Source organism: Microtus pennsylvanicus, chromosome 2 (genome assembly GCF_037038515.1).
Source record: "Microtus pennsylvanicus isolate mMicPen1 chromosome 2, mMicPen1.hap1, whole genome shotgun sequence".
Taxonomy (NCBI): Eukaryota; Metazoa; Chordata; class Mammalia; order Rodentia; family Cricetidae; genus Microtus; species Microtus pennsylvanicus.
Genome location: NC_134580.1, coordinates 69173522 through 69199048, shown reverse-complemented (window position 1 = coordinate 69199048; position 25527 = coordinate 69173522). Strand labels below are relative to the sequence as shown.

General features: G+C 51.7%; 2 protein-coding genes across 6 annotated transcripts in view; both read left to right on the top strand.

Annotated features, from left to right (window-relative positions):
• The window catches only part of Creb3l1 (cAMP responsive element binding protein 3 like 1), a 42926-nt gene extending 41741 nt beyond the window's left edge, over positions 1-1185 (top strand). The window contains exons 11-12 of the mRNA XM_075961413.1: positions 25-292; positions 458-1185. Of these exons, the coding sequence (XP_075817528.1) occupies positions 25-292; positions 458-494 (305 nt within the window). The 3' untranslated portion in view covers positions 495-1185. The remainder of the gene's footprint in view (positions 1-24; positions 293-457) is intronic.
• A 3809-nt stretch (positions 1186-4994) lies between these two features.
• Dgkz (diacylglycerol kinase zeta) overlaps positions 4995-25527 on the top strand; it is a 43120-nt gene continuing 22587 nt past the window's right edge. For 2 of the 5 annotated variants that reach the window (XM_075961420.1, XM_075961419.1), the window contains exon 1: positions 19537-19839. In XM_075961420.1, the coding sequence (XP_075817535.1) occupies positions 19679-19839 (161 nt within the window). In that variant the 5' untranslated portion in view covers positions 19537-19678. Of the gene's footprint in view, positions 6994-17595; positions 17772-19536; positions 19840-25527 lie in introns of those variants that run through there. The other 3 variants (XM_075961417.1, XM_075961416.1, XM_075961418.1) reach the window with 3 other exon arrangements.

Genomic DNA, 25527 nt, shown 5'->3' with positions numbered 1-25527 from the left:
ACTCACCTTGTTCCTTTTCCCCAGTGCCCTCTCGAAGCCTATTGTTCTACGATGATGGGACAGGTTCATGGGAAGATGGCCGAGGTGCCCTACTGCCTGTGGAGCCCCCAGAAGGCTGGGAGCTCAAACCTGGGGGGCCAGTAGAACCGAGGCCCCAGGACCACCTCCGGCATGACTATGTGGACAGCACCCATGAGACCACCAAGTATTTGAGCAAGACCTGGCCAGAGGATGCTAATGGCAATGGCACCAGCCCCAACTTCTCCCACCCCAAGGAGTGGTTCCATGACAGGTGAGCAGAGGGACAGGGTCCCAGGCTGCACCACCCTGAGACTCATCTTCCCAGAACAGGGGCGGGTCGTCCTCTCGGGGGAGGGTTCCCTGGTCTAGACCGGGTTCAGATCTGGGTGATGGACATCGCAGAGTAGATTCATACATGGATCTCTTCTCTCCTCAGGGATCTGGGCCCCAACACCACCATCAAACTCTCCTAGGCCTCTCCAAGACCCAGGACACAGGACGGACACACTGGCACCCAGAAGAGGCGTTCTCTTGCTCATTGACCCAGATCCAGCTCCCACCCTTACCCTGGGGCCCTCTGCCCTAGGAGAGAGGGTCTTTCTTCTCCCCAGCCATCCTGTCCCTGTTGCGGCTGGGATTCCTCTATGTCCCGGACATTTGGACAGCTCCCCTGGCCACTCTCTTCCCTCTTCTTCCCATCCGTTCTCTGCCAAAAAACCACTCACTGGGCCACTTCTGCTTCCTTTCCCATAGTGACCAACACGACCACTGTTTCTGGCCCCTCATACACACACACACACACACACAATACACACACACAAACACATGCACACACAATCACACCCCCACCTCCTACTGTACAGAGACCAAGAACAGAAATTGTTTGTAAATAATGAACCTTATTTTTTATTATTGCCAACCCCCTAAGATATTGTATTTTACAAATCTCCCTCCTGTCACCTCTCCCTTATTTTGTATTTTATGAAGTTAGCGCGGGCTTTGCTACCCCTTGGCCTGGGACAGAGGGACACCCCACCCTCTCCCGGTTTTCCCATGCCGCTGCCCAAGTTGCTGGGCCTTTTGAATTGCCAAACTGCTCCCTCCTCCAGCTCAGCACATGCTTTAAGAAAGCAAAATTAAAAAAAAAAAAAGATTCAGCATCAATCCCGACTTCGTGCACTCTTTGTGAGGGTCCAGGAGTGAGAAGAAGGAGTTTATTTCTATTTCTGTGCGGTGGGGGGAAGGGTGCCTGAGGAAAGACCTGTCTTATCTGGAGACTTTTGTCCAGCCAGTCACTGAATTTGGACTGGATAACTCAAATCCAATACCAAAAACTACATTTAAAAAAAAAAAAGCCAAGCAGTGGTGGCTCAGGCCTTTAATCTCAGCACTTGGGAAGTAGAAGCAACCTCGTCTACAAATCCAGTTCCAAGACAGCCAGAACTGTTGTTGCACAGAGAAATCCTGTCAAAAAAGAAAAAAAAATCGATGTAGTGTTGTACACCTGTAATCTCAACAGACAGGAGAACCGCTTGGAAACTCAGCTCACAGGTCAACAGAAAAAGAGAGATCCTACCTCAAAATACAGAAGGCAAAGAGCATGGTGGTGTGGGCTTTTAATGCCAGCACTGTGGAGGCAGAGGCCAGTGGGCCTCTGAGTTCAAGGCCAGCCTGGTCTGCAGTGAGTTCAAGGCTCAAGGCTACATAGTGAGACTTTGTCTTTTGCTTTGGTTTTTGGTTTTTGAGGCAGGGTTTTTCTCTGTACTTTTGGTGCACGTCCTGGAACTCTCTCTGTAGACTAGATTGCCCTTGAACTCATAGAGATCCACCTGTCTCTGCCTGGGAGTGCTGGGATTAAAGGTGTGTGCCACCACCGCCAGTTTGGGACTGTCTTAAAAGAAAAGAACAGAAAAAGTCAGAAGGCAGGAACACTCTAAAAGTTATCCTGTGACCTCCACTGGTACAACATGAGTGCAAGCAGACAAGCACACGCAGCAAAAGGAGAAAAAGAAGAAAGAGAAGAAGGGGAAGCAGGAGGAGGACGAGAAGGAAAAAAAGAGGAGAAGGAAGCAGGGAGGTAAAACTGTAAATCTAAGGCTGGAGAGAAAGGGCTCCCGGCATCCAGGTGTGAGGTTTGAATCTACAGACAGCGGAAAGACGGCAGAGCTAAACACCAGGGAAGACCATGGTGAGGAGGAGGAAGAGTGAAGAAAGAGATTGAGACAGAATGAGGAAAAGGGGCAGGGGATGGGAACTGAGTGTCCAGAAACAACAGAGAAGAAACCTTTACCAGTGGCAAAGCAGTCCCAGACAGAGGCAGAGACAGGCAGATAACTAAACTCAAGGCCAGAGTAGTCTACAGAGTGAGCTCCAGGATAGACAGGGCTACACAGAGAAACCCTGCCTAAAAAAACAAAAAACAAAAAAACAACTGAGAGAGAGAGAGAGAGAGAGAGAGAGAGAAAGAAAGAGAGAGAGAGAACTTTAAGACAGGGTGGGGTGGCTAGATTGTCAACTCACAGAAGTAAGAAAGCAGAAGTGAGGAGGTCCCAATGCCCTTGGGTGGGAGTGAGGTGGAGGCAAGAATGGGTGGGTTGGAAGTGGTAGGCACAACCCTAGGGGGCCACCCAGGCAAGGTCAGGCTTTTTTCCACACAAAAGGAGACTGACTGTAATTCTTTCTAGAAGACACACACAGAAAGAAGACTGAAGGTGCCACTAGGGATGACAGCAGTGGCAGATGGGAGTCAGGGAAGTCAGAGGAGGGCTTCACTTGTATCAAGAAGACCTGAGTTAGAATGGAGCAAGTGTTCTATAGAACTGAGGGGAGAAGGAAATTGAGAGAACCCTCAATAACCATGAGACTTGGGACAGGGCAGCAGGGAGTATTGGCATGAAATGAAGACAAAAGGATAGTTTCAGACAGTCCGAAGAATAACAGGAGTCTCTCCCCTCCCCCATTCCTCAATAGCCTTCCTGTGTCTCATTCTCCCATTCCCTCAGTAGCCTAAGAGCTGTGATATCCCAGCAGGGACTAACAGGGTTCTAGGATCCCTCCCTCTCTACAGTGCTGGGGATGAAACCCAGGGCTTTGCACTAGTGCTCAATGACCTACACACCCGAAAGAAGGCCTTTGGTTTTTTGTTTGTTTGTTGTTTTGAGATGGAGTCTTACTGCAAAGGCCAGGTTGGCCTCAAACTCAGCAATAGTTGTCTGTCTCTGCCTTCTGAGCGCCAGGTTAGAGTGTGTGTCACCGTACTTGGCCAAAAAGGGTATTTTACAGATGAGAGCAGCAACAGCAAACTAATACTCTAGGCTGGAGAGGTGTTCAACAGTAAAGAGAGTGCACTGAGTTTGGTTCACACACACACACACACAGAAAGAGAGAGACAGAGACAGAGACAGAGACAGATAGAGACAGACAGAGATACAGACAGACAGAGACAGACAGAGACAGAGAGAGAACGCCAAGCTTCAAAGAGATCAGACCATTTCAGAGCCATTTGCACACTAAAGCTCAGGTCTTCTGGCTCCACCACAGCCCCTGAGCCCCTTCCTGTCCCCCTTCTTCCTCTATGACAATACAAGGGACTTGACTCTCAGGGTTTCCTGAGGCCCATGGCTAGCAAGTAGCTTCTTGTGCAGGTCTATCAAAAATGTTTCCCCAGCCTGTGTTAGGATGTAGGGTTACTCCCCTCCCACAAGCCTCCTGGCAGGAGAGGAAGAGCATGTCCCTGTCCCTAAGGGAGTGTATCCCCAGCTATGGAGCAATAGCTTCACATTCTGTTGTCAGTCCTGGCAGCCTGCTTTGACACAGCCCTTGTGACAGTTTTGACATTGCCAGTTATCCTGCCTCCACGACCACAACAAACCCTTTGTTAGAGCTCTAAACCAAAGCTCTGAAAACAGGGTAAGTAGCTGACAGTGAAGCCATGAGCAGAGATGGGCCAAGCAAGGTTCCAGACCCAGGAGGCTGGACCAGCTCAGGAACCATCTGACCAAAATGAACACCTGTCTGATGTAAGTAGCAAGTACTCTGTGTCTCTCTGGGAGTGGAGGAGATAGGCCAAGACACTTGGTTCCAAATGAGTCCAAGTTGCTTGGTCATCAGTGTGCTCTCTCCCTGTTCCACTTAATGTATCCACCCCAGTGAGCTCATCTGTAAAATGGTACCCACCCTCTGAAAGCTGTTTGAGAAGTCCAGGAAAATGCTTAGCGACACAGCCATTATGCCGCAGACATCAGTAACTGTTTTCTAAGTATGGCGGCGGTAATGGGTGGGCTGGGGCCAGAGGAGTAAGATGCCACTACAAAAGGCTGCAGAAGGTGATGAGGCTGGTCAGGAGGAGGGCTTCATTTTTCTCCTCTTGGGAAGGAAGCCAAGCCCTAGCTTAAAGATAATGCAGCCAGAAGCTAGCCCAGAGGGGTGAGGTGTGTGTGGATGGCGGAATGAAGCCCACTTTAAAAGCGCTAAGTGGGGAAGAGCTCTGCAGGAAAGAGCCAAACAAAACCCCACCTGGGAAGCCAGCAGCTAGGCAGCTGGTGAGTGAACGTCAGACCCAGCCAGCGCTACCGTAATTCACGGTGTAGGAGGCTACTCTGGGCCAGGTTGCTTGAAAATCAAAGGTCAGAGTCCTAGAGGGTGGACTGGAGGGCAGCTGGGTTGAGGGGCGGGGCTCCCAGCCCCTAGCAGCAGGATTTCTTTGTAACTCGGCTTTGGGGAGAAAGCTCCTTTGCGGCCAAGGAAGTTTAATCCAAAGGGGGCTTGCTGGGCCACTAAGACGTGGGAAGCAAAATGATAGCAGGCCTTTGGAAATTTACAGAGAAAAGGGAGGGTTGCCACAGCAGCACAGCGGGGGCGGAGGGGGCACGAGAGCTGGTACCAGAGGCCTAGACTTCAAATGCCCTGCCACTCACCATGAGCTATTTTGAGCTATTTTGAGCAACTAAATCACTAAATGTCATTTCTGAATCCTTCTCTACAGCGTGAAGGAAGCCATAATACCTGCTGCTCAGGGACGTGGTTGCTACTGTGAGGGTGTGCAAGGTTTGCCCGATGCAATCTGCTCGGGCCAGAAAGAGAGCATCTTCAGTAGAGTACCAAGAAGGAATGCATGGGGGCCATGGCTCTGGAAATGAGCTTTGAAGGATGGGTGTGCTTTCCTTATGAGAAGAGAACATACCTTGGGCGATGGATAACCTAAGCAAAGGCATAAGACAGCACAGCCACAGCCAGGACGCAGAGGAACCCAAGGCAGTCCATTCTCGACCTTTGTAAGTCAGGTCTCTCCCACCTTCCCACACTCACGGGCAATGGGAAAGAATGGCAGACTACACTCGACATCTTCACAGAGGACACGGAAGGCTAGGAGGAAGCCTCAGCTGGACCAGTTGAGGAGCTGTTTTGGAAAGGAAAACTTTTAATGGAGCCTCAGAATTTAAAATCTGTGATGAGAAGGAACCCCAGGTGGATGGGACCGTCTAAATGACGCTATGAAGAACTGACAACAGTTCCAGAATAAGATGCATCAGAGGAAATGGATGGATGGGCTGGATGGCGGGATGTGGGCCTTGAATCCAGGCTGGAGGATAAGCAAAGGATTGTCATTAATACTGCCTGGAGAAGGGACCTGGGGATGGAGTCAGGGTCACAAACACATTAGATCTGAGGACTCACCCAGCTTCCTGCAATGGTACAGTTGGAGAACACCCCCAAGCCCAAGAGAAGGTGGGGCAAAGACAGACATGGAGTTAAGATGTCAAGGCAATCTAAGATGGAAGCCTCTAGTTTCCTTTTGGTCCCCTGTGTCCTCCTCTCTCCTAACAGCTTCGGTCCTAGAAGATGCTGATTCAGCTTTCTGGGATACCCCAAATCCAGAACATAGAGCACTTCCAGAAGGCCCAGCATCCCAGGGTTAGGAGTTAACCCAGCTTGGTCCAGCTTAAATAAGCCCTGGTCTTGAGAGCTCTAGGCCTGGAGATGGTGTCCCCACATTTGCAAGATGTACCTATAGATTGATGTAAGCCGTATGTTTCCTGTGCCCCTTCCTCAAATCCAACCTGAGCCCTAAACTCCCACAGCGCGGACAGGGTTAAAGCTGCTTCGTGTCACCGCCCCTGTCCGCGCCCCCCCCCCCCCCCAACCTGCCTACAGCAGCAACGAATGCCAAGGCCGGAAAACGCGGGACAGAAGGAGCGGTTTGCATCACCGCGGCTGAGTGACAGGTGGAGCGATGATTGGCAGGTGGTACCAGTGCCAGGGTAGGGGCGCAGAGGTGGGCCAGGGCAGCATCCCGCACTCTGATCTCGAGACCCCAGCGAGGTTGGTGGCCTCGGCCCGCTGAAATGGGCTCGCTTTTCCGGGGTCCAGGACCGGTCAAGCAGCGCTAGGCGACGCCCGCCCCTCGGACCCCAGGTACACTCTGGTGCAGGCGGCGGCAGCTACAAGGCTCCGGCTGGGCTCGTCCTAGGGGTCCTGTCGTCCGGGGTTCGCCCCGGCAGCATCCCACGCAGCATCGCGACCCTTCCAAGGACACAATCTCCCCAGGGCTCAGGAACATCTCCGCCGGCCTTTCTCAGGAGCTGAGTTCTGCAGCTCCGGGATCCTGTCGTCTGGGCTCAGCGTTGCGACGGACGTGCAAGATCGGGCTCCTCTTTGCCTTGCTCCCTGCCTGGCGCCCCCATCAGGGGAGCGCTCGAGACTCTGAACTTTGGTGGGATTCCCGCCAGGCCTCGGGAGCACGGACGCGGTCCGCCAAAGGATGGCCGAGGGGCCAGGAGGAGGAGGACCGCGCGGTGACAGGGCCGCCGGTGGCCGTGCTATGGAGGAGGAGGTGGTGAGGCGGCGCTGCCGGCGCGGTGAGGAGGCCGAGGTCTTTCAACCCTGGCCCGAGGGTACCCGAAGTGTGGCTGCCGGAACCCCGGTGGAAGAGCGATTTCGCCAGATGCACCTCCGAAAGCAGGTGTCTTACAGGTAAGGAGGATGGGGACCGAGGGGACACTGCGCGCGGACCACCGGTCACTGCGCTATCAGCATTCACGACGCGCCCACCTGCCGCTTGCCTGGTCCTGTGGTAGGGGCTGGGATTCAGAAAAGCAGTAAGGATGCCTTCCCCCCCTGGGCTGTGAAAAGTGAAGGCTCTGTTCATTCGGCATCTATTTGTTGAGTGACAGTTGTGTGCCTAGTGCTGTGTCTCTGAAAGCCCACAGAGATGTGGTCCATACAGACCTCTGTGTGCTGGCCTTTCTTCCAGGAGAATCAGGCACAGCAGCCTCCTCCTCTGTGCCCTCCTGTGGCTGCCCCTGTGCTAAGCACAAGCTGGTGTGCAGGAATTGCCTCCTGCCACAACAGCTGGAAACCTACTGCTCAGAAATGGAGAAGAGCATCCCACCAAGCCCCTCGAACACAGCATACCTGCACTAGCGTCTGCAGTAGCAGAACCCACCCATTGTCCATCCAGCCTCTTAATTACGCTATCAACTGCCCACTTCTTTGATCCTGCCACCTCTGTTCAAAGGGTCCCCTGGCAGAAACAGCTGGAGGCCGTTATAATGACCTGGGGTGAGATCTGTGAGAGAGAGCGCTGTTCTTCACAACAAGGGTGGGGCCCAGGTGGAAGGGAGGAGATGGGCAGTCTTCAGTTTCCACTTCCCCATCAATCCCTTGGCACAGAGTGGCATTCTTTAGAGGGCCCATTAGAGAGATCCCAAGGTCCATCTGCATCCCTAAAGCCATTAACCTGATGGGAGAAGACAAGTCTACTGGCCCGCAAGGGGCTTGGGCATGTCTGACAGTGAGTGCCCTGGTTCTCTTCAAGCCTTCTAGGAAGAAAGAGCATAAAATTGGTTCAGCCCCGAGAGCTATGAAGCCATTAGGCCTGGATCCATCACTTGAGGAAGGGTGGAGAAGGAACTTAACCACCATCCTGCAGTGAGATGGATGCTCGGAGAAAATGGAAATAGGTTAGATTCCCAAGGGCCCTACCTTCACACTGAGAAGCGTGAGCATGCTTGGCTCCATTACCAAGGTCTTCCAGAGCCCTGCTAAGAAGAAAGTACCTGCCAGGGCTTCTGGCTGAGATAGAGGAGTTTCTGAAAGTTCCCCTGGGGGAAGAGCAGAGTCTGTGGAATCCTGGAAGAAATATTGATTTGGGAGTCAGAAGATCTGGTCAAAGACATCCATGCTTAACTATCTTAGCTCTGTACAAAAAGCACCTCCCAGGATTTTCTCTAGATGCAAGTCAGGGAAATATATAGCATTCCCACTAGAAAGGAGGCCAGGGTCAGGTAGAGCTTGGAGAATAGTGAACAGAGAGCATCCTTAAAGGGTTGACATAGAAGATGCTGGGTGTGCATGAACACACATAGGGGGTGGCGAGGCAGCTGTAAGGACCAAAACTCCCCCATGTAGACACTCTTCCACAGCCCAGCATGGAGGTCCCTAGCCATCAAGTATGCATAGAACCAAGTTAGGTCTCTTATTCTGAGGCTCGTACCTGGGCAGGACAGATCATTACATGCTGAGGTCAGCCAGGGGTCTAATCTTAGCACTAGAGCTGAGCCAGGCATTAAGGCAAGGACGGCCCCTAGGTAGAGGTCTGGAAGGAGGAAGCAGCTTGGGGGCCCTTTAAGCCTTCAGAGGAGACAAAGAGGAGGCAGAGGCAGCAGAGGAACAGCCATGTGGGAAGTCTTGAGAGGCCAGCTGACGCAGGCTGCTGTCCCCTGGCTCTCAGGAGCTCGGACTCACCGTGGCCCTTTTCACATTCTCTGCCCGCCACAGTTCCATAAAACTCTGGCTCACAGCTAAACCTCCAGTCCTGCTGTGAGGAGTTGCTAAGAAAAGCAGTTGAAAGCCCTTCACGGAGAGAAAAGGCTTTCAGGCAGAAATACGGGGGCATAGAAATATGAGGGCAAGAGACGGGGTGCAAGCGGAAGCAGGACAGAGGCCTGGCTGCTTCTGACGCAAGAGAGGACCACAGGGGCTTTCAGCAGGACTTTAGAGGCTTCTAGGGAGGAGGGGCCTGCTGAGAAGTAGCCTCAGAGTTGCCACAGGCTGGAAAACAGAGCCCATTAGAATGCGGTAGGCTCTTGCTTGGGTTAAAAGTGACCTGGTTTTCAACAAATCCCCATCAAAAGGAGCAGGCCGAAATGTAGAGCCTCACATCTCCCATCCACATCCGGACAGGGGAGAAGGTATCCCCAACACGGCTTGAGAGACTTGGAGTGATAAGGAACCAGAAAGGAGTGAGGGATGCTGGGTTTGTTGTTTGTGGGCCACCTCTAGTGTTATGCCCACCTCTAGTGCTACGCCCAGTAGTTAAGTTACAAAACCAAATCACCTGGTATGTCTTTTTAAATGATTTTAAAAATATATTTTTTTATTTATGTGCATGTGTGTGAACCTACACTCCAGGTGTGTAGAGGATCCTACAGAGGCCAGAAAAGGGGTCAGATGTCCTAGAACCGGATTTACAGGTGGTTGTGAGCCGCCGCACGTGTATTGGGAACCAAGCCTGGCTCCTGTGCAAGGCCAGTACATGCTCTTCACTGCTGAACCATTTCTCCAGTCACCTAAAGAATATCTTTAAGGCTGAAGTTGTAGCTCAGTGACAGAGTGCTTGCCGAGCATGTGTGAGAACCTAGGTTCAATTCTGGTAAGACATCAGGAAAAAAATAAAACAATAGAATGGTTTCTTAGCTGGGTGGTGGTGGCAGGACTCAGGAGGCAGAGGCAGGTGGATTTCTGTGAGTTTGAGGCCAACCTTGTCTACAGAACAAGTGCTAGGACAGGTTCCAAAGCTACACAGAGAAACCCTGTTTCAAACAAATAAATAAAAATAAAGAATGGTTTCTTTTTCTTTTATTGATATTATTGAGCTCTACATTTTTCTCTGCTCCCCTCCCTGCCTCTCTGCTTCTCCCTTCAATCCTCCCCCAAGGTCCCCATGCTTCCAATTTACTCAGGAGATCTTGTCTTTTTATACTTTCTACTTCCCATGTAAATTATATTTATTTAAGTATCTCTTAGCATCCGTGTTGCTGTCTAAATTCTCTGGGATTGTGGTTTGTAGGCTGGCTTTCTTTGATTTATGTTTAAAAACCACCTATGAGTGAGTACATGTGATAATTGTCTTTCTATGTCTGGGTTACCTCACTCAAAATAATGTTTTCTAGTTCCATCCATTTTTCTGCAAAATTCAAGCTATCATTATTTTTTTCCGCTGTGTAGTACTCCATTGCATAAATGTACCACATTTTCCTTATCCATTTTTTGGTCAAGGGGCATTTAGGTTGTTCCCAGCTTCTGGCTATGACAAACAAAGCTGATATAAATATAGTTGAGCACATGTCCTTGTGGCACAATTGAGCATCCTTTGGATATATACCCAAAAGTGGTATTACTGAGTCTTGAGAAAGGTTGTTTCCTAATTTTCTTTGAAATCACCACGCTGACATCCAAAGGGGCTGTGTCAGCTTGCAGAAGTGTTCCCTTTTCCACACAATCTCTCCAGCATAAGTTGTCATGAGTGTTTTGGATCTTGGCCATTCTTACAGGTGTAAGATGGAATCTCGGAGTTATTTTGATTTGCATTTCTCTGATGACTAAGGATGTTGAACATTTCCTAAAGTATCTTTCAGCCATTTTAGATTCCTCTGTTGAGAGTTCTCTGTTTAGGTCTGTACGCCATTTTTGTTTGTTTTATTGGATTATGTGATCTTTTGGTGCCAATTTCTTGAGTTCTTTGTATATTTTGGAGATCAGACCTCTGTCTGATGTGGGGTTAGTGAAGATCTTTTCCCAAAAGAATAGTTTCTTAAACCCTACCCCCTAGGTCAACTGGGATTAGAGTCTCAATCTGTAAACCTCTCTTGTAATTCTGATAGTTCAGCCAGTTTGAAAACCACTGGCCTCACCTATGGAGAAGTCAAAGAGAAGGATATGGCTAAGAGAGTGAAGCGGAGATGATTACGGGTAGGAGGTGTCCCTGTACATGCTGCCATGGTCCTGGATTTCTGGCCCTGCTCAGTCTTTTTCTTCAACAGAAGCCGGATCTTGTACAAGGCCAGACAGTAAATATTTTAGGCTTTGCAAGTCCTGAATTCCCTGTCATGGCTACTCAGCCCTGACCATGGCGCAAAGGCAGTGTAGACAATGTGTGACCGAGTGAGCGTGACTGGTTTCCTCTAAAGCTTTGCTTATAGACCCTGAACTTTACATCTCATATCGTCTCGCTGTCACAAAATCCTATTCTTTGGTTTCTTCCTGTTTCGAGAAATGGAAAAACCATTCGTAGCCCTGAAGGACCCTATACAATCAGGCACTGGGCCAGATGAGGCCCAGGAGCTATGGGCTGTTACCCCTGATCCAGGAGATGGGACCCCTCAAGCCATATGGCAACACTCTGATGCATACATTTACCTGAGCACAGAGACATAGGTGTGGCTCCTGCTTTCCAACAGAGATCTGCACACTGGCTTAGGGACTGAGAGTCCCGGTGGAAGCCAGCTCTGACCTTTCTGAGTTGTGATTCTTTCACCTCTAACCCTGTTTCCTCATATGGAAAAATGGGAACAATGATACCCACTTTATAGTGTGGGTGAAGGATGATGACACAGACTACGGGCATACAGTTCCCGACTCTAGGTGAACTAGTAAAAAACGCGAGCTAGATCTTCCTTAGGGCTGGACGAGTTAGGGTGGTCCAGGAAGGATGGTGGAAGCAGACTGGAGCAATGCAGAGCTAGATCTTCCTTAGGGCTGGACGGGTTAGGGTGGTCCAGGAAGGACGGTGGAAGCAGACTGGAGCAATGCAGAGCTAGATCTTCCTTAGGGCTGGACGGGTTAGGGTGGTCCAGGAAGGACGGTGGAAGCAGACTGGAGCAATGCAGAGCTAGATCTTCCTTAGGGCTGGACGAGTTAGGGTGGTCCAGGAAGGACGGTGGAAGCAGACTGGAGCAATGCAGAGCTAGATCTTCCTTAGGGCTGGACGTGTTAGGGTGGTCCAGGAAGGATGGTGGAAGCAGACTGGAGCAATGCAGAGCTAGATCTTCCTTAGGGCTGGACGGGTTAGGGTGGTCCAGGAAGGATGGTGGAAGCAGACTGGAGCAATGCAGAGCTAGATCTTCCTTAGGGCTGGACGAGTTAGGGTGGTCCAGGAAGGATGGTGGAAGCAGACTGGAGCAATGCAGAGCTAGATCTTCCTTAGGGCTGGACGGGTTAGGGTGGTCCAGGAAGGATGGTGGAAGCAGACTGGAGCAATGCAGAGCTAGATCTTCCTTAGGGCTGGACGGGTTAGGGTGGTCCAGGAAGGACGGTGGAAGCAGACTGGAGCAATGCTAAAGGTGGGAACTGAGGATAGCAAAGCCAGCCGTCGCTAAGAGAAGGAACGAGCATGTCCCAGTCCCCATTGCCCCCTTATCCCTCCACCCTCCCAGGACACTAGTGGGCCAGCTGGCAGGGAGGGTGCCCCCTGTGAAGAGCACGCAGCCTCGGGGACACAGCTCCTCGAGGGAGGGGCACCCATCCTACTCTCCCTGCTGCTATTTACCAGAAGCTAAAAATAGCCCTAAAGTGACAGGGAGATGAGGCCGATTTGTAATTTAAATAGCAACAGGATAAAGCAAGAAGCTTGCTAGAGATCACATTCTGTCCCGAATTAAAAATGCAAAAACCGGGGGCAGAGAGCTGAGCTGGAGCAGGGGGAGGGAGGGGACCGCTGGCAGAGGAAACCGGAAGCCGGGGGTCCGTCCATTTTCCTTCCTTTGTCAGAGCCCAGGCCCTGACAGGAACTCCTTCCTCCAGTTGGAGGTTTGCGCAGAAGAGGGAGTGAAATGCCTGGGCCCGCAGAGTCCAGAGGCGGGAATAGACTAAGGCCTTTGAGCAGCAGTTAGCTCTCCTGAAGAGGGTTTCATCAGACTTCGTTTTGGCATAAAGACTTTGGCATGTGTCCCCAGCAGCTCAAACGCCACATAGCATAAGCCATTTGGGTATGCCCAAGGTGGCTAAGAGGTCGCTGCGGTTTTGAGGAGGTTCCCAGGGGTGCTGCGAAGAAGTGAGGGCACCAGAAAGTCTCTAGTTTTTGTCTGAGTTGGTACATTTTCACAACGGGACATTCAGAAGAGCTTTAAGGGCCAGGGCCCAAGGACAAGGGTCAATGCCGGCTGGGAAACCTCTCTAGTGGCATGGAAGTTTTGGGAAAGACTGGGAATAGATTCCAGGCTTTCAGGCTACAGATGATTGGGGAATGGGGTGCACAGCAGGCTTGGAGTTCCCTCAAGATCACTGACTCAATCTATGAAGCTTCAGAGAAGTCAAGCAATTTCTTAAGACCACACAACGGGAAACTTAATCTGATCTGTTTTATCCCAAAGCCCCAACCTTGTGGACTTCCCAGGGCCGCCTTTCAGTTTTCCTTTGGACTCCGTACTGAATGCTGGAATCGGGAGGGGGAGTGAGGGGAGTGGGCACTGAAGGTTTTCTCTGCATTCCAAGTTTGTGACTCTACCAGGTTACAGGAGGATCGTCATGTATCTGCCTGTCCTGCTCTAGGGGTTTGTATAATCCAAATTGGGGACAAAAGGGAGTTGTGTCTAGAGGCAGATCCTGCTGAACCTAGGAGAGAACCATCCAAACTCCCCTCTGACCTTCAGTGTAGGGACTGGGGAAAGAGTCAAAGAGTGACTTTCAAATGATGATGGTCTGAAGAACTACCTTTTTCTGCTAAGCTGCGCATGCTGGGGCTGTCTCCCTTGCCCCCCCACCACCACCACCACCATGGTTAGAGTCCTACCTCTTCCATGTCAGACTCCTTTCTGTTCATAGCTTTCAGGAAGCCACCCAGGAGGAGCTTCTGGTGGAGCCTCTGTCACCTGCAGCACTGGGATACATAATTTTGAGGCTGTCATGGGCTGCAGACTAAGACCTTGTCACCCAAGTACAGAGCTGAGGGAATAGTTTAGTGTGGTAGAACACTGGCATGCAAGAGGACCCAGGTTCAATCCCCATCCCTGGAAATGCAAAAATAAATACATAAATATAAAATAAAATAGAAAGGAATCATCAAGTCCAATTTAAGGCTAATGGGTAGTGCAGAGTCACACAGCAAGGGCTGGATGTGAGCTAAGTGACTCTGTTCTGGGTTCTTTCCACTTCCTCAGGGCTGTTGCTTGGGTCGGGGTATGAAGGATGAAGACTCCAATTGACAAAACAGCAAGGACCACCATGCCAGCAAGACAAGCATCCAGCAGCATAGCCAGAATGAAATTCAGGGGTTAGGTCCACAACTGAGAAAGCATGAAAAAAGAAGGAAATTTTGCTTACTGAGCCTCTACTACAAAAAGCATCCCTTCCATGATGTAAGCTGAAAGAACACCTCCACAGAGAAAGCCTGGGCCAGGAGGCAAGAAAGCAAGAGCAATCGGGACACAAAGAGCCCGAAGGTCAGACCAAGAAGGCAGGTTTTGAGGGCAGAGGATGTCCAGGTCGTGGGTTGAGTATTTGGTGGCCTGGTACATTTCTTTTCCCCAGCTCCCACTTGCTTATCCAGGCCAGAGAAAGTAGAACACCTCATCCTCAGGGGCTTCAGCAAAGACCAGAATAATCTCCTTACCCAGATTCCTCTTCCTGTGTGTACCTGGGTGGATGCTGAGGGGTCCCCAGCTCCCCAGTGCTGGCACATGGCCTATGAACTAACAAGAGCATCTTCCCCAGCCTTGTCCTCTCCACTCAACCAGAATGGCCCTGGCTGAACAATCATAGTTACCCTGCAGCTCAAAGCCTGACTTCCCCTCCAGGAGCTCCATTTCCTGCCTCTGCTGTCCAGATGGAAAACAAGCCCAGCCCCATTTCCTCTGTTTAACTGCTGCAGCTTCTTGCAGAATGCCTGGGAGGAAGGCTGGGCCCTGCCACCGCCTCCTGTTAGAATAGATTTTGGCCTGGCGGGGAAAGTCTCCGGGAGACCTCAGCACAAAGAGTCCATGTTGAAGGACTCACAGGTGACACGTTCGTGTTCAAGGGACAACGATCGGAAAAACAGGTGCAGAGTCTGACATGCATTCAGACCTTAGGAAGGCAGTAAGATCCCATAGACCTGGGGTTAGAGTCTTTGTTTGGTTTTTTTTTTTATTTGTTTGTTTTTCAGTTTTTGAGACAAGGTTTCTCTGTATAGTTCTGGCTGTCTTGGAACTCACTCTGTAAACCAGGTTGGCCTCAAACTCAGAGATCCACCTGCCTTTGCCTCCCAAGTGCTGGGATTAAAGATGTGCACCACTACCACTTGCCAGATTATTATTTGTCTGTGGGTTTGTTTGTTTTGTTTTTACTTTTTTTTTCTCTTTGAGGGATTTAGATTGGCAGGTTTGTGTCTCTGTTTTCCCATGTAAAAGGAGGAGAACAGGTCTGACAAGATGGTTCAGAGAGTGAAGATGCTTGCTATAAGCCTAATGCCATGAGTTTGATTTTCAGGACCTACATGCTGGAAGGAGAGAACCAACTCTCACAAAAAGTCCTCTGCCCTCCATCCGTGTGGCACAATTACACACATGCATATATACAAACACACATAAATAAATGTAATTTGTGTGTGTTTTGTTGGTGGTGGTGGGTTTTTTGTTTGTTTGATTGATTTTTTTGAGACAGGGTTTCTCTGTGTAACAGCCCTGACTGTCTTGGAACTCACTCTGTAGACCAGGCTGGCTTCAAACTCACAGAGATCCGCCTGCCTCTGCCTCCCCAATGCTGGGATTAATGGCGTGCCACCACTGACCAGTCTTGTTTTTAAGATCAGGCTATGTAGCTCTGGCTGGTGTGAAACTTGCTGTATAGAGAAGGCTGGCCCTCATAGAAATCCACCTGCCTCGGCTTCCCAAGTGATAAAACTCGAAAGGCATGCACCACCATGCCTAGTTTGTTTTATTTTTTTAATTAAAAAAGAGGAAAATAACAAGCTATACCTCATAGGGTCATTAAAGAATTCAGTGAGGGGGCTGGAGAGATGGCTCAGTGGTTAAGAGAATTGCCTACTCTTCCAAAGGTCCTGAGTTCAATTCCCAGCAACCACATGGTGGCTCACAACCATCTGTAATGAGATCTGATGCCCTCTTCTGGCCTGCAGGCATACACACAGACAGAATATTGTATATGTAATAAATAAATAAATATAAAAAAAGAATTCAATGAGATGACTATATATTAGTAAGATTTATTGGAGGTGTCCATTCACCTGGTGAGTTACTACTGAAAGCAGTTCTGTTCTAGTCACAGGAGCACGGGGCACAGAGCTGCATGGAGGTCGGGTAGACTGTCAGCGGACTCTGCAGTGGGATTGACACTGTTTCTGTCCTCCAGGAATTCACAGTCACACACACAACTAAGGAACTAGTTATAAAGCAGCATGTTTAACGAATGCTCGAGAAAGGCCCAGTTTCCTCCCTCGGCAGCCTGAAGGATAGAAGAGTAAGAAGAATAAGCCTTGGCCCTTTTTATGTTCGCTAGGCCTTTGTGGTGGCCTCCATCTCCAGCCCAGTCTAGTCTCAAGATTTTTCCAGACCTTCCCGCATTCTCCCGCCTGCCAGTTCCTCAGCCACATGCCTCTTCCCTTTCTGCTCTCTCTATCCACAATGCTGTTCTCCAGATGGTCACATCGTCCACTCTCTTGATTCATTTGGGTCTACTCTCAAATGTCACCTCCTTACCCAGTCCCCCTGATTATCACTCTCTTTCCCCTTCATTTTGCCTCCCTCCCTCTCTCTCTTTAATAGTACATCAAATTGTCTGACAAGCATGGATTGCTTGTTTCCTGACTGTCTTCCCCTACTGGACTCTAAGTTCCATGAAGGTAGAACTTGCTTCTTAGCTCCCTGCTCTAATACATCATCCCATGGATACAATGAACCAATAAATATTTTCTAAATAGTCTATAAATCCTTTCGCCTCTTATTTAATCCACTTACAGCCCAATGAGTCCAAATTATAGTCCATTCTACAGATGAGAAGACAGGTTTCCCAAAACTCTCTGAAAAACATATTCACTGGTTAATTGTTTATAGTCTTGTTTCCAAGTAAAGTGACATTAGGAGATTTATGACCTGGTCCAGGTCCCACTGCCCTTTTCAACACACCACGGCTCTGTGTGCCTAGCTCTGAAGGATGGTATGGTGCAAACAAGATGCTAAGAAAGCTGGATACAGACAGGCTTGGTACCCTGGAGCCAGTGTGCCTCGGGGAATGTCATGAAGTGAGAGACGCTAGCGGGACCAAGAGATGAAATTCAGAGAAGTTATTTGGAAAGGAAAGGCATACTGGAGCTGGGGTGCAGATTCCAGTCCAGGCAGGTCTAGTGTCTGCCTGGCAGCTTTTGACTCTTGCTTGGGTTTCTCTCTTGACTGCTAGGCTGGGCTTGTCCCCACCTGCCCCCTGAACTCCCTGCAGCTCTGTGCCCCGCCAGTCTTCTGCCCCAGTCAGCGGAAGGCGCCGATAAGCCCTGTGGTCCTCAGCTTGAGCCTCCAGCAGGCCTCTTGCAGCCCCCCCCCCCCCCAGTCAGGAAGTGCGGAAAGAGGAAGAGAGTCGCTGGGCAGGATGAGCGCACTGGGGGCTGGCCACAGAGCCGGGGGAGGCTGCGATGTGGCTGCAGCTCTGGGCCCCGCGAAGGTGCTGGGGACGAAAGAAGCCGAACTGCCCAGGGCACTGAGGCAGATGTGGCGCTCCCGCTCCTGGGATGTGCCACAGATCCCTGCTGAGGTTCCCCAGACACAGTAGGTACAGGGTGGCCTGGGATGGGCACAGAGTCCTCCATCTCTCTATGCACTTTCTAACTGGTGTGGAAGAATGGCAGAGGTGGGCTCACCCGTCCATTTTCCAGTAGGTCCTCGGAGGCACAAACGAAAGAGGTTTGAGGACAAAGCTGATGTTTCCAGGCTTGGGGTAACATGGTACAGGGCTTCACTCCAGGATAGGAGTTGTGAGGAGAGAATCCCTCCCAGCACTGACTGTAGGAACACTATGTGGTGTGCTGCTGGGTTTTCCCAGTCCAATGCAAGGCCTGTGTAAACTCGGGATCTTCAGCTGCCTCCAGCTTTTCCCATAGAGCTTGTTGATAACCACCCGAAGACTTCCTCAAAGTCTTCGGACCCAGGAGGCCAGGGTCAGGCTGTCTTCCATCCTAATCCCCATTGCTGGCTGGAGATCTGGAGTCCGGCTTCTCCAGATCCACTGGAAACTGTATCAGAGAGGGTTCTGGGCTTCTGGGTGTTGGCTGTTGCTCAAAATCACGGGCTTGTTTGGGGATCGCAGCCCCTTGCTTTGGCTGTTTGTGGAAGGCTCAGCCTGGGAAACAGGCTCTCAGAGCCCCAGAAGAGAGGGTAAAAGTGAAGGCGACAGGATGTGGCTTTCTAGAAGGGAGGGCACAAGAAAACAGTAGGCATCAGGGTGGCATGATTTGGGAAGGAGGCGGACCAAGGCTTCCAGGCCTCCCATAGCTCTGCAACATCTAGAGACCACCTGAGTTGTGGATCCCCAAACATGTGTGATGGGGTGTCTCCTGGTGACTTCTGGTTCCAATTGGTCTCATTTCTGGAGGAGAATGTGTGTCAAAACTTAAGGATATTTCTGGATGTGTGTGTGTATAAGGGAAAGTTGAGGTCCTGTAATTGTTGCCCTCAGAGATATCCGTGTGTAGGAGCTATTTCGTTCTATATGGGTGTTTATGGGAAGGAATGTGTAGGTTGTGACTGTTATCCTTATGTGTATTAGAATGTGCAGGAAGTATAAGAGCTCAAGGGAATGCTGGACATTGTGCTGGGGAAAATTCCATACATTAGGAATGGGTAAGGGACGGAAGCCATGTGAGCAGCTGTGGAGGGATGACTTTGTCTGAGGAACACTGAGGTTCTTTGTGAGTGCGTGAAGGTCACTGAATGACTTTGGTGTCTTGAATGTGAGAGGAAAGTGTGAGTCCAGTACTGACTGAGGGTGACTAAATGTGAGGGGCGTGGCTGCTGTGTGCAGGGAGAGCCTTGTGTGACTTTTGTTGGTCGGTGTTCTTTCGGAGAGCCAAGGGGGTAAGAGTGGAGGGCGCCACGAGTGGCTGAGTGGGTACAAGAGAGCAATATATAACTTGTGGGTGCGGGAGGAGAGGTGGTGACAGCCGCCCTAGAGTGTGTATACTTTGGTCATGTAGGTTGCTTGATGGAGGAGGACTGAGGGGAGCGGGAGGAGATCAGACATCTGGAAACAGCTTGAGCGGCTCGCAGGAAGTCGGTCCCCTGCCGGCGGGCCGGTCGCCGAGCCGGGGGTGGGTGGTACCTCCGTAAGTCCCGCCCCCAGGCCGCCTCGACCGGCTGAGGCACGGCCTGAGGCCGGCAGAGGGCGCCGTAGGGCGAGCGCGGCTGGGCGGCCGAGGGGGCGTGCTCGGCGCGGGCGGGCAGGCAGAGGCCCGGCCAGCTATGCGGGGTCCTGCGGCCGCGGCTGTCGGCACTTCCTGGAGCGGAGGCCGCTTCCCCGGCACCTGGGAGCGGGGCGCGGGGACGCGCAGCACAGGGCGGGCGGAGCGCGCGCTCGCCATGAGCTTGGCGGGCGGTGCGGAGCGGGCGTGCTGAGCCCCGGCCGCCGGCCCGGCATGGGCGTCTCCCGCTGGCCCACCGCCGGCCGGGGCTAGGGCCGGATGGAGCCGCGGGACCCCAGCCCGGAGGCCCGGAGCAGCGACTCGGAGTCGGCCTCTGCCTCGTCTAGCGACTCCGAGCGCGACGCGGGTCCCGAGCCGGACAAGGCGCCGCGGCGCCTGACCAAGCGGCGCTTCCCGGGGCTGCGGCTCTTTGGGCACAGGTGAGCGGGGTGGCGGTGTGGGTGTCCAGGCGCCCGGCACAGGCGGTCCGGGTGGTGCGCGAGCTGGCACCGGCTGTGTCGTGCGCTTCGTCCTTAGTGCCGTGGTAGGGTCAGCTCCTAACCCTCCCGCAGGGAGAGTCTCCCCAACTCCTTGACACCAGCGGTCAGGAACCCTACGACTGGCCACCACTCCTTTTTGCCAGTCTTCCTGAGCCTTTTTACCAGCGTGATGGGGGCGATCACACCCCCCTTCGTGTTCTCTGGAACCTATCTGCCAGCTACCACTGTTTGGCATCTGCTGATTGTGGTCACTGTGATTTGCCAGAGCACATGGCTGTCTCCAGGTCACTGATTAAATTACACAATGTTTTAAACTTCTTGGAACAGTGGGTGTCTAGCGTTTTGTTCTACTTTCCTCGTAAATAGCATGAAGATACCCCTTCTCCCTCAGCTAGGCAGTCATCCTCTCTTCCCCCACCTTCTTCCAGTTCTTGCTTTGGAAAGGGACGGAGTGGGCTATAGTTTTGAATCAGGGTTGGCTGTTGAGGCTTCATCTTGCCCCCTTCCAAAGTACTCCAAATATCACCATATTGTACCTGTGAGCTTTGACCACGTCTGTGGTGGAGAGACTGAGTGCGGGCATTTCATGGCATGTGTGCTCATGTGTGCCTTCCCGCAAAGCCCTGGTAGAAGGGACCACAGAGGAGTATTCTACCTAGCTCTCAGATTGATTTCTTTCTGACCTCGGATTTCTTTGGTGGCTCAAGAGTTTGCAGCCAATCGGCTAAGGACCCTAGAGCCTTAGCTGATTGGACTCTGACCTCTTGGACTCTGCCCAGGGCCTCCCTCTTACTTTTTGTGGCTGTTTAAGGCTTTGCTGTATTTGGCCCCTTCTGAGCTTTGCCTGGGCCCTTTCCAGGGTAGATTTACCTACTAATAACCTGTGTGGTTTTCCTCTGCTGTGTGGGTGGTGTGCCTGTGGTGCTGATCTATGCCCTCTGCCTGGCTTACCCTAGCCAGGGCCCTGCTCTTTGCACCTGCAGTGTGTTGCTGAGCGTACACCACAAGAGACCTGGATGCTTGCACTGGCAGATGGAGCTCGGTAGACTTCTGTAAAGCCACACAGGCTCAGTATCACATCAGACAGGGCAGGCAGTGAAGCTTCCAATACTTCTGTTTCGTCACCCACAGCCCTGCAAGATCAGAGCAGCTGACACCCAGCTCTGCAGGATGTAGCCTCCAGTGTTCACAGGCTCTTGGGGGGGAGGGGCTCCCCTGAAGGCTTCCTGTTGCTGCCCATGGGGCACCAAGTGTTGAGTGCTTCTGACCTGTGGGGCTGTGCCCATTTTGAAGAGCACAGGCTTGTGGGTGCAGGTGTGAGCTTTGGGCACATTCAGCAGGAAGAACAAGCAGAATGATGAGCCCCTTTATATAATCTCTAAAATAAGCAGGAAAGGTTCTATTTTTCCATTTTTATAGATGAAATAAACACAGTATCAGAAAGGAGCCATTTGTCCAGAGTCACACAGCACATAAGAGGCCGAGACAGCATTTGAACTCAGGTTGGTCCGACTCCAAAATCCACATCCCTTTCTCTGTACCGGGATCCCAAATACAACATCACAGAGGCCCAGGGGAGCTTTAAGAAAGTCGGATTCTTAGATCTTACCATTGGTGTATCTAGCTCTTCAGTTCCAGAAGTGAGCCTGGGCATTTCTCTAGAGCGCACAACTGGAGAAGTACAGGATCACACCACCCTGGGATGGGAAGTGATTTCCTAGGATGCTTATTGAGAAGAAAATCAGAACACTTCTAGAAACATAGATGCAGTGGCCTGAGCTCTGGAGGCCTGCACCAGGGCAGTGGTGCTCTTAAAAAATGAAGAGACTGGGAGATACTGCTGGGGAAAGGGGTCCTCTGGCAGACCAGCGAGGCTAGCCTCCGTTCCCTTCATCTGATGCCAGGTGACAGTGGGAATAGATGTTGGGATTAGTGTCTCTGCTTTGGGTTCTGTCAATTTAATGTATACCGCTGTCTTCAGTGCCCAAGATGGAACAATTCTTCCCATCTCTTCCCAGGCTCCATGCTTATTTATAACCCAGCTCTTGTTTCTCCTTGGACATTCAACTTTGTGTTTTACCCCACTGCTTTTATCACCCCACTTACACCTTATGCCTTGGGGCTGAGGGGCCTCCTAAGTGAATGGGCCAGAAGACAGGTCCACAAGTGACAACCAGCGGTGTGGGGACTGCTCAAGCCATGTTGGGCGCTGTATTTGGACCTTGGCTCACTTAGCAGTGTCTGCTGTGGGCTTGGCGGGGGTGGGGTGGGGTGGGGCACATGTGTGTCACTTGTGGTCAAGTCAGAAAGAACAGTATCTGTGGTGTCTTCCTTCAATCCTACCCCTGCCCTATATACAGTTGGCATCACTGGGTTGGGATCTGGGGAGCACTTTGCCACCTACCTCTTCTTAGTCCAGTGAGACACAGAGCTGAGCTATAACTTCCTCAGCATACAGTCTTCCCTCCTCTGTCTCTGTCCCACTCTACTGCTTCATGCTGGAGCCCTCGGCTCCCCGCTGGAGGAGGGAAGGGTCTGCTGTGACCCCGGGTCATCTGCTTCTCCTCTACCCTGCGTGGAGCTGGTGGAATCTTTACACTCAGGCTTTCTGAACCTAAAGGTTGGTCAGTCTCCAGTGGGAGGATGGTTTCCCAGAACCAGTCCAGGGTCTAAGGAGAGGGATCGACTCATCCTCTGGCCTTTTGCCAGCAGCTTGGTCCTAGGCAGGTCACTCAGTTTGTGGATTAGCTGGTTTTGCACCCCAAGGGCGTCAGAAAGTGCCTGGCATCACTCACATGTCGACAGAAGGAGCTTTGGCCATCCAACCCCCTGGGAGCCGGAGCGTCTGTTCTGCCATTCCTGCCCTTCATTAGTCTCAAAGTCATCAGCTCCCAGAGGGCAGGAGACACACCTGTGGAGCGAGTTTGACACAATAGGTCTCATTTAGAGGCCTTGCCACCTGGGGCCTATGAGCACAGTCCTGAAGACAAGGCTGGCAGAGGTGCCTGCTATGCAGCATGAGCAGAAAGAGCCCCTGTTTGGGGTGGTTTTGCAATGAATGGGGAGGGACACGGTGAGGGATGCCGCTCTTTCAGAGGCGAGAACCCCTGTCCATGGCGCCAGGTTGTCTGGGGGCAAAAGGAACCTCTCTGAGTGAATCAATTGTCTTGCTCAGGCTATTGCTGGGAACAGCCCAGGTGGCTGTAGAAGCCTTGGATTCTTGCCAGTTTGGAGAAGAAGGGACCTCGGTGCCTCAGCTGGGTGCACCCAGGTATGGAGCTGGCTCCTGTTGGAAGTGAAGGATGAATTCTCCTGGTCTCTGTCTACTGCCACATGGACCAGTTTCTGGCTTGCAGGTCAGGGGAAGGAATGGGCAGTTCCTGTCATTTTGTCACCATGGAAAGGTCAAACTCCAGCGTGTGGACTGACCAGGATTTGTACTTATTACAAGAAAATATGAGAGAAGGTACCCTTCCAGTCAAGGGCAGAGAGAGGACTCTGATCCCTGGCAGAGAAAGCCTAGGCTTGGGGCCTGGGGCTGGGCATGAGAGCAGCAGGCCTGCCCCTGTCTTCTGGGAAGCCTTTCCAGACTTCTCCATGTTTCCCCAGAGGTTGGCTAGCTTTGAGACTTGGGCTGAGCTGGTCCCTTCATCTGCCATAGTGGGTCAGAAGACTTCAAGGTCCTTGAGCGACCCAGGAAGCTGCCCTGCAATATCACTGTGGCGGCAGCAGGGGACCAGGACTACCGTGGGGAAGGGCAGCGCCAGAAAGTTCCCTTCTGCCAGGCCGTTGGCACCTGCTGTGTGTGGACCCAGACACCTTCACTTGTTGAGCTACCTGAAGACTCCAGCTGGAATAAGGAGTGTGTGTTTTCTTATCACTTGGCTCCACCCTTCTAGGTCCTTGAAGGCTGAGGCCCAGAGAAACAACCTTGACTCAGCTAAGGTCTCACAGCCAGCCAGGGTCATGTGTATTTGTGCCACATCAGGACCCCCAAGCCTTTCCTGCTTCTGAGGTCCTCACCTGGCACTCCCCACCTGACCCTTTTACAGGGTTCGACTAAGACCATAGGAAAACACAAATATTTACATCTAATTTATCACAGTATCAGAATTATAGTTAGGAAGTGTCAATAAAAATAATTGTATAGTTGGGGGTCCCACAACATAGCGAACTATATTAAAGGGTCGCAGCGCTGGGAAGGTGCACCTCTGCCCGAGGTTCACAGCTCCCCTCCTTCCTGGAGCCATTCCTGGTGCATTGTCTCAGCCTCTACCTCTGTTTCATGTGAGGGCCCTGGGTGTCCTTAGAGTGCCAATGTCGTCTCAGCCCAGGCAGGGAAGTCTAGGCCAGAACATGGACCGCTAAGGCCCGCGAGAGCGGTGTGTACACCTAGAGCTGTGCTGGGAGGGAGGGTGGACGAGGAACTGGAAAGAGCACTCGTGCTGTCCCTCCGCTCACTGTGTCCAGGTGAGTGATACCCAGACCATCTTTCTTCTGGCCATTAACGACAGGCTTATAAGCCCTCCAATGGCATAGAGTCATCACTATAGTGGCCTGCGTGGTTTTTTTCTTGTTTTTTGTTTGTTTTGTTTGTTTTTTTGAGACAGGGTTTCTCTCTATTTTGGAGCCTGTCCTGGAACTAGCTCTTGTAGACCAGGCTGGCCTTGAACTCACAGAGATCCACCTGCCTCTGCCTCCCGAGTGCATCTATAAAGGCCATTTTATAGATGAAAAAGACCAAGGCTAAGAAAGGTCTTGAAGTCCACCCTGGACCTCAGCCCAAAAGCCTTGGCACGGTACCTGAATGCCATGCTTACTAACCCTTCGTGTCTCTCCATCCTTCCTTGCAGAGCCTCAGGAGGCCTTAGGTACTCCTTGGGTTTATGAGAGGTTGTATCTCACAAGGAGTTGCCATGATGGATGAGATCCTCAGGGTCCATTCAGCAGGAGCAGGCCAGATGTAAAGATACTGGGTGGGCAGCCTGCGCCCAGAAAAAAACCCATCAGGGCACTTGATGGCTGGACCTGGAGAAGAGGGGTCCATCTGTGACCTTTTATTAGGTGCCAGGGGAAGAATATTCAGAGGTTGGGTTCAGAGGACCCTGTAAGCCTGGGGTCTGTGAACAGCCTGAGGAAGAGAGTGAACTCCACTTGTACCCAGAACTCTCTCCCTCTATTTGCAGAGATCTCCTCCTCCTCCCTTCTGGAAGAGTGCCAGCTCAAAGCTCCCACAGAAAGGCCTCTCCCCTGCCAGGGCTGAACACCATCATAGCACAAGCCAAAATAGCTGTCTGGGAGCCTGGGCTGCACCACCCACGCCCCAGCATCTTGCGGGTTAACAGCTTGCCTGTCTCTCCACCCCCCCTTCCCTAGCTTGCTGACATTTTACAGAGAGCCGGGGGTGGTTGTGAAAGGGGCAGGTTGGTTCCTGCTCCCTAGCCCACACAGACAACCCACTGATACAACCTGCCGCTGCCCACCTAGCTCTGGAAGGCATCCTGTAGGAGAGCCTTGCTGTCTGACCTGCTGGGAAAATAAAGCTGAGGTCTGCCTGTTAGGCCTCAGTATGAGTGACACATTGTTGAACCCAGACGGGGAGACCCAAGACAACACTGGGCAGCTGGC